Raw genomic sequence first — 8,871 nt, forward strand, 5'->3', positions numbered from 1 at the left:
GGGGAAGAAACTTTCTGTGAAAATGTTGAAAGAGCCATGAAGTTAAAGCTTGGGAACAAATGACACTTTCAAATTGACAATGACAGTAAGCATTACCCCAAATTACTTCTAAAGTTTCTTGAGATCAACAAAGTCAATATTTTGGAGTGCCCATCACAAAGCCCTGATCTCAGTCCAATAGAAAATTTGTGGATAGAGCTGAAAAGGTGTGTGTGAACAACGCTGCCTTTAGACAGACCCAGTTCTGTCAGCAGGAATGGGCCAAAGGTCCAGCAAATAATTGTGAGAAGCTTTAGGAAGGAAACCTGAAGAGTTTGATCCAAGTTAAAAAGTTTTAAAAGGCAATTACATCAAATGATAAGGAAATGAATGTACTGCAAACAACTGAATTTGAAGAAAACAGTAATAAAAATCTTTTGTTATTCTCATTTTCAAAATTCTTTTTGTAAAATGTATGTATGTGGTTTCAACTCTTTTGTAGTGTTTTTTTTTTACTTTAGTCCAACTCTTTTTTTGCTTGTTTGTATTTAAGGTTTGCTTTAAATAATTTGACTGACTGAATGTCCAATTCAAAAAAAAAAAAGATTAAATTTGCGTTTCATATAGTATTATCAATCTAAAACAAAAGGTTCAAAGCTCCTTTTCACTTAACATACACTTGACATTTCCTTTGCAAGAATAAATTAAGTTTGCACATTTAAAACACGATATATTCCAACAATCAAGGGTTGGTATATGGCTCTACTGAAGATTTGTAACCAAAGGTAAAAGAGTATTTGAAGACTTGTCTCAGTGTCTGATCTCTAAGACCATATATGAGTGGGCTCAAAAATTTGGGGAAAATTATTAGACCTAAAAAGAGCACTTGCTTGATATAAAGAGCAAAAGCTGGATCTGAGTTAAATAGTTCACTGGAGTTTATTGTGTAAAAAAAAGTGGAGATGAGATACAGAAACAGCTGAAGCGCATGTAGGAGCACAGTTTTTTGAGCTATTTTGGCCCTGTGAGTACAAGAAGAGCTGTACTTCACAGCGATCATGATTGCAACATATGTGTAAATGATAATGACTGTAACCAGGACAAAATTTACAACTGTGAAAACCCGGTTTAAAATCACATAAACAGGCAGCTGAAATATGCTTCTTTTCTTGCAGATCTGTTGAGCGGCAAGGCTTCTGTTACTGAAACTGAAAAACAGAAAAAGATGGGCAAAAGAGTCTACAGAGGCCACAGTCCACATGACAGCGATGGCTACACTCATCGCCTTGGAGGTTGCAATGGTGGCATGCCTCAGAGGGAAACAAATGGCAACATATCTCTCCAAAGACATGAGAGCCAGGTTAATGGGGGACATCTTCACAGTGATAGCTGCAAGCTGGGTGACAATAACGCAAATGCATGTGATAATTCTGACCATCGTCAAAGCAAATATGTACAGCAGCGTCGTCAGTAGAAGCTGGAGGGAGTCAGATAAAAGCAAATGTCCGAACAGGATGTAACGAGGTGACTCCAGAAACAGGGGCTTTTTTACCAAGGCAAACAGCATGATGCTGTTAATGGACAAGAAAATGAGGCTTGGCAGCACAGTCAGCAGAACTCTGATAGATAAATGGACCTGGACCATGCTGGGAACCTCTGTATCATTCATTCCTATGGCTCAGTGCAGTGTCTGTAAATGCAGGACAAACACAAACACATCTAACTAATCATCCATCCATAATCTGCACAGTCCTGAGCAGTAAACACAGCACAAAATACCATTTAAACATGTATTTTGACCTGAAACAAAGTCAGAACTTATGCAAGTTAAAATACTACAAACAAACATTTCAATGGACAGTGCACCAACAGAATCCAAGCAATTTATGCATAGTTAAATGTCTTGTAACCAAACTGTGTATGCTTTAGAAATATTACTTACACCTCGCTGGTTTAGCATCACTTCTTCTAAGAGTGATATTTTGGAGGACAAATATGACAAGAAAACAAGACTTCTTTTTTAAATAAGTGATCAAGTTCCTGACATCATCACACCTTTGGATTTGCCAGCCAATAAAATTCTCTGTATTAGCTGTTGTTGCTTTTCTTTTTTTGTATGTACAGTTTCAGTACTTTGAGTTTTGATATACATTGCTGTGATAAAACATTTGCCCCATACAAATTATTTTAGTTTTTGCTTTTTTATCACACTTTTATTTTAGATGATCAAACATCAGACATTATTAACCTGAGTAAACATACAATACTGTTTAAAAATCTGTGACTCAGTAGGAAGAGTAGTTGTCTTGCAATCAGAAGGTTGTGGGTTTGATTCCAGCTTCCTCCTGCCATATGTCAATGTGCCCCTGGACAAGGCACTTAACCTCAAGTTGCCTACCGATCTGTGTATCGGTGTATGAATGTGTGAGCGTTAGTGAGTGCGATTGGGTGAATGTGGCTCTAGTGTAAAAGCACTTTGAGCGGTCTGTATGACTGGAAAAGCGCTATATAAGTTCAGTCCATTTACCATTTAAAAATCATGATTTTGATTATTAATAGGAAAAGAACTTCCACATAAACCTGTTCTTATGCAAAAAAAAATTTTTCTGAGTACCTGCCCACAGTGAGAGATATTACAGTGCCTTGCGAAAGTACTGAGCCCCCTTGAACTTTTCAACCTCTTGCCACATTTCAGGCTTCAAACATAAAGATATAAAATTCTAATTTTTTGTGAAGAATCAACAACAAGTGGGACACAATCATGAAGTGCAATGAAATTTATTGGATGTGTCAAACTTTTTTACCAAATAAAAATTTAAAAGTGGGGCATGCAATATTATTCAGCCCCCTTGTGTTAATACTTTGTAGCTCCACCCTTTGCTGCAATTACAGCTGCAAGTCGCTTGGGGTTTGTTTCTATCAGTTTTGCTCATCAAGAGACTGAAATTCTTCCTTGCAAAACAGCTCGAGCTCAGTGAGGTTGGATGGAGAGCGTTCGTGAACAGCAGTCTTCAGCTCTTTCCACAGATCCTCGATTGGATTCAGGTCTGGACTTTGACTAGGCCATTCCAACACCTGGATACGTTTATTTGTGAACTATTCCATTGTAGATTTGGCTTTATGTTTTGGATCATTGTCTTGTTGGAAGATAAATCTCCGTCCCAGTCTCAGGTCTCTTGCAGACTGCAACAGGTTTTCTTCCAGAATGGTCCTGTATTTGGCCCCATCCATCTTCCCATCAATTTTGACCATCTTCCCTGTCCCTGCTGATGAAAAGCAGGCTCAAACCATGATGCTGCCACCACCATGTTTGACAGTGGAGATGGTATGTTCAGGGTGATGAGCTGTGTTGCTTTTATGCCAAACATATCATTTTGCATTGTGGTCAAACAGTTCGATTTTGGTTTCATCTGACCAGAGCATCTTCTTCCACATGTTTGGTGTGTATCCCAGGTGGCTTGTGGCAAACTTTAAACAAGACTTTTTATGGATATCTTTGAGAAATGGCTTTCTTCTTGCCACTCTTCCATAAATACCAGATTTGTGCAGTGTACGACTGATTGTTGTCCTATGGACAGACTCTCCCACCTCAGCTGTAGATCTCTGCAGTTCATCCAGAGTGATCATGGGCCTCTTGGCTGCATCTCTGATCAGTCTTCTCCTTGTTCGAGATGAAAGTTTAGAGGGATGGCTGGGTCTTGGTAGATTTGCAGTGGTCTGATACTCCTTCCATTTCAATATGATTGCTTGCACAGTGCTCCTTGGGATGTTTAAAGCTTGGAAAATCTTTTTGTATCCAAATCCAGCTTTAAACTTCTCCACAACAGTATCTCGGACCTGCCTGGTGTGTTCCTTGGTCTTCATGATGCTCTCTGCGCTTTGAACAGAACCCTGAGACTATCACAGAGCAGGTGCATTTATACGGAGACTTGATTACACACAGGTGGATTCTATTTATCATCATCAGTCATTTGGGACAACATTGGATCATTCAGAGATCCTCACTGCACTTCTGGAGTGAGTTTGCTGCACTGAAAGTAAAGGGGCCGAATAATATTGCACGCCCCTCTTTCCAGTTTTTTATTTGTTAAAAACGTTTGACACATCCAATAAATTTCATTCCACTTCATGATTGTGTCCCACTTGTTGTTGATTCTTCACAAAAAATTAGAATTTTATATCTTTATGTTTGAAGCCTGAAATGTGGCAAGAGGTTGAAAAGTTCAAGGGGGCCGAATACTTTCGCAAGGCACTGTATTTACAACAAGAAAACCTGGAACAGTGGTGAAGTTTCCCAAAAGAGGTCGACCTTCCAAATTACTCCAACGGCACATCAACAACTCATCCAGGGGGTCACAAATTAATCCAGAATATTTAAAGAACTTGCCAGCACGACTGGTCCAAGGTTGTATGGGGCCTTTAAGCAGGATTTGATTTGGTGCCCTTCTTCCTGTTAAGAACATCAGCACCAGAAGCAGCTTTTCAGTACAGATTTGGTGAAATGCAGGAGCGGGGGGTACGTTTAATTGGCTGAGCTTAATATCGAATAATTGGTTATGATTGTTAATGATTATTCTTTGCACTTTTGCAAAGTAAACTTGCTGATTCCTTTAAAATCTTTTATTTTTCTATGCTGAAACCTTAAAATCAAATTTAATAGTATTCTTATTCTTAATAAACAAATGGTATGTATTAAAATTCAAGCATTTATAGGAACCCCTGATGGTTTTGGGGCCCTAAGCTTATCCTTAGTTCGATTATGCCTTGGACTGGCTCTGCTTATTAGGTTGATGTTACTAACCAGTGGTGTAAAACCACTTCAACATTTCAGATTATAAATATAATAGGCCCTGGAATGGCGAAGCGTTCTTTTAAAAGGTGCCAGCTATCACAATATCACCCCTCAGGATAGGTCCATGCAGTCCCAGCAAGCTTGGAAATGCATTAGGGTTTCCATGTTTTAGGTGGATGAAGTAGCTGAGATAAAGGAGGTCTGAGGGTCTGTTTAAACGTATTTCCCACATGAAACCAAAACTAGACTGATGAGACATTTCAAACTTGACGATGAGCTACTGTTGTTTGGACACACTTTGACATTCAATAGTTTGCCTTTATTTTTATTACTACCTCTGGAAACTGACAATTTTTGGACGTTTTCTGACCCACATGCAGAAAGACTCAGGAGACCATTAAAGTTTTTACAATGTATTAATAGGATCTTTCTGGGTTTTATCTTCGGTCGTTCGGGATGGACACACCACTAAGGAAGGAGGAGGGAGTGCCCCTTCTATTTTACTTTTTTTAAATAGACAATATTAGTAAGTATGAAAAAAAAGGAAAAAAACAGTTCTTATGTCAGCAGAAGTTCAACAACAAGCGAGAAGACAATTTATTTTATTTTAATTTTATTTAGTTTAATAAGAAAATATTACATCTGACAACTTACATTAAGACCCCCCAGTTTACCATTATGCTACCGGTTCGTGTATCATTATATAGTCTAAATGGTTGTTCTTATAACATCGTTGTTGAAATTATTTTGTGATATAATAATATCCTATACATGCATATATGGTATAATTTGATATTACTCGGACTATATTTGATCTCAGTTCAATGACGTGCGGTGAGGTCCATGACTGGTGAAGCCCTGAATCCTCTCGAGTGAAGTGTATAAAAATATGAACGCAGCAGTTGATATTTAATTGTTTTTACCTCAATTGAAACATGTAATTGTTTTAAAAGCTTTTAATGATGCCTTGAAGTCTATACTGTTCAACAACACGACAGCATGGGGTGGGATGAGGTGCAGGAGGAACAGGGACCCGATCCAGAGGCGGAGGATTTAGCGGAACTGTAGGAAAACCACAAAGGAGCGTCTCCGGCAATGGACTGTGAGGGAAGTCATCCACTCCTAACAGCGGATCCTCCTGTGGGCTCAGGGAGAACCACAGTTGGCCTGGCACTGCGCGTTTCCCGTGTAGCGACCAGATCCCCTCTGCTCTGGCCGCTTGGAACACGACGAGTTGGGGCGCTGCGTCATTATGAATAAACCAGCTGCTGACGTTTTTCCTTTGGTTATTTTCTGCTCCGGCTCTTCTGGACTGTTACAGTTTGTTAACTTGTGTCGTCACTGTTCACAGCAGCCGGTTTGTCATCTCAGTGTCAGGTACGGTGTAACGGAGGACCCCGGAATGCAGGCGAGCAGGCAGCATGATGGTAAGTGAAATGGTTTAATAAATGAAACTTACTTCGGAAGGTGGTGGCAAATACAGGCATGGATAGGCTTGGCATGAACAGCATGAACTGGCTGATCTTGACATGATCCAAAATGTTTCCGCCAGGAAATAAACAGAACGGAGGTGTATATATGGAGCAAGAACAAGGTGAAACGAGGAGACTGATTTGCTTAGTGTAGGTGAACCGAATAAAGTTAATTGACAAACAGGACAGAACACAACGTGAATGGAGCAAAACAGAAATTCAAGGATTCAAACTCATAGAAACATAACTAGAAAAACATGAAACTAAAGCATAACCAGATCCAAAAACCTAACTTGACAAAACGTGAACTAGAAGACAAAAACTAAAGCATGACCAGGAAAATAATAAACAGAAGCATGATTCAAAACCTTAACTGTGAGAAACATATGAGGAAAAACCCGCAACCAAAAACCAAACAACCCCAAATCATAAGACTCAGCCTCCGCCCTCCCTGTTCATGTGCGCCGGGCGCATCTGAGTGCGTATTTACGCATGCCGACGGCCGAGTTTGACGTTGTTTTGCAAGCAAATACTTTATGTTTGTGGTCCGGATGGACCCAGTGAGGCAAAGACAACACTGTGCTTCACCTTTAACCCACCAGCGATAGCCTTAAAGGGTTAGAAATGTTTCGTTACAGACTGTAACCCCAGATTCTATGAGAATATGCACAGCCCTTAAGGTCTGGGCTTCATTGGTTCCTAAAGGCTGAAGAAAAAACGCTATTTGGGAACCGTTTCTCAACATCATTCGTACTCAGTGAGACCTGGGTGAGCCCCACTCAGCAGGTAGCAGGAGGAATAAACATAGTGTTCAAAATAAATAGAGACTGTAAAGGGCACCTTTAGAGGGAACAAGAGGAAGGAGGGTTCTGGGCTAAAGCCCTCACTGTTTCAAGACCCTAAAAACGCAACTCAATTTAAGTATGCACCAACATTACCCTGTGACAAAACTGAGTATGTGCGCCTGAATTACAGTACAAGGCGACTGCTTCATAGTTTTGATGTCTTCACTATGTATCTACAACATAGAAAGTAAAAATAAGGAAAAGCCATTGAATGACATAGGTGTGTCCAAACCTTTGACTGTAAGTGTAAGTCAATAAATTACAGAGACTGTATGAAGAATCAAAAACAGAAAAATCCAGGTTAAGGCCCAAATTGGCCTTCGGTTAAGAGGACGAGAAGAAGGTTAAGAACATGTCACAAAAGACCATGGGACTAAAAATGTAACCCTGCTCTGTACTTGATCTTCTAAGGCCACCTACACCATTTGTAGTAATTAAGAATCTAGCTAGATTAATGTTGTTTTTATACCCATTAAGGTCTGTTCAGTTATTCTGTCTGTGCCAAAATCTGTCTTCTGTTCTTGAATATGCCTTCTTAAATCTGTTTAACTCAACTTTGGCTGTTGTGAGGAATTATTTGAAGTAGAAATACTACCAAAATGTCAAAGAAGAGTGGCTGAACCTGTTAGTCAGCACAGTTTAACCTAATGGACACTGTACTGATATGGGTTGATGTTAATGAAAGTTAGGTCTAGCGTTCACCACCAAAACATCTGATGCTGATGGGCATTGTTCTAGTAAAAGAATAGTAGATGAAAGTGAAGTTTTACTGTGAAGTGAGAGAAACCCATCACACTGTATCTTTCAGTTGACCTGTAGGTCACTGCACAATAAAAAATACTCTAAAAAGCTTTCATGCTCTCAAAACAGATTTTGACATCACCAAAAAACTTGAGGCCAAGTAAGTAACCGAAAATGTTTGCAGTCTCAAATGATAAAATATTCTCTGGGGCAACAGCTCCTTTAGAGGCTTGTTATTATGATGCATTAATTATTCACATGTTTTTAATTAGTCATATGTTTGTCAATGTGCTAGTCTGTGGAGGGGCAATTAAAACTTGCTTTTGGTCCCTAAAGTTTGTCAATAATACAAATAATCTGTAATTTGTACAAAAGTTTACAAAAAAATATATTAAGCAAAAATGGGGTGTTTCTATTTTTCTACTACCATGATATATCCTTGTGTGTTTTGTGATACTACAAAAGACTAATCTATCATTTGGACCTTTTTGTTTTAAATCACTGGGTAAACAGGAGTCTGTCTAAAGGAGCCTGAATGAAACAACTCCACTACAGGTACATCATAAATAATTAGAATATTGAGAAAAAGTATTTTTTGTCACTCATTTCATTAAGTGAAACTCATATAGGTTTATTACACGAAGTGAAATATCTCAATAATTATATAATAATTCATTAATGTTAATAATAATAATTGAATAATATTATCTCATAATTTTGATGGTTATTTCTACAGATAATAAAAATTCAGTATCTCAGAAATTTAGAATAGTGTAAAATGTTAAATATTGGCCACACGGCGCTGTTAAATATTTGAAAGTCACACCCTAATCAGCTAATTAACTCAAAAGAGATGCAAAGATTTCCTGATCCTCCAAATGGTTTTTCAGTCTGGGTCAGTAGGCTACACAGTCATGGGGAAGACTGCTGACTGGACAGATGTCCAGATGACTTGTTGATTGACATCCTCCACATGGAGGGTAAGGCACAAAAAGTCATTGCTGAAGAAGCTGGTTGTTTACTGAATGCTGTATCCAAGTAT

The 8,871-nt window shown here is 38.8% G+C and overlaps 1 protein-coding gene across 1 annotated transcript; it reads right to left on the bottom strand.

Moving 5' to 3' along the window:
- Positions 1–721: 721 nt before the first annotated feature.
- On the bottom strand, positions 722–1,648 carry LOC124876843 (odorant receptor 131-2-like). The gene has a single exon (XM_047379862.1). The coding sequence runs from the start codon at positions 1,646–1,648 to the stop codon at positions 722–724; it is 927 nt and encodes a 308-aa protein (XP_047235818.1).
- Between the last annotated feature and the right edge of the window lie 7,223 nt (positions 1,649–8,871).

Source organism: Girardinichthys multiradiatus, chromosome 11 (genome assembly GCF_021462225.1).
Source record: "Girardinichthys multiradiatus isolate DD_20200921_A chromosome 11, DD_fGirMul_XY1, whole genome shotgun sequence".
In the NCBI taxonomy this organism is placed as follows: domain Eukaryota; kingdom Metazoa; phylum Chordata; class Actinopteri; order Cyprinodontiformes; family Goodeidae; genus Girardinichthys; species Girardinichthys multiradiatus.

Excerpts from the sequence above, each read along its gene's own strand:
- LOC124876843 (XM_047379862.1), bottom strand. The coding sequence starts at position 1,648 with ATGAATGATACAGAGGTTCCCAGCATGGTCCAGGTCCATTTATCTATC.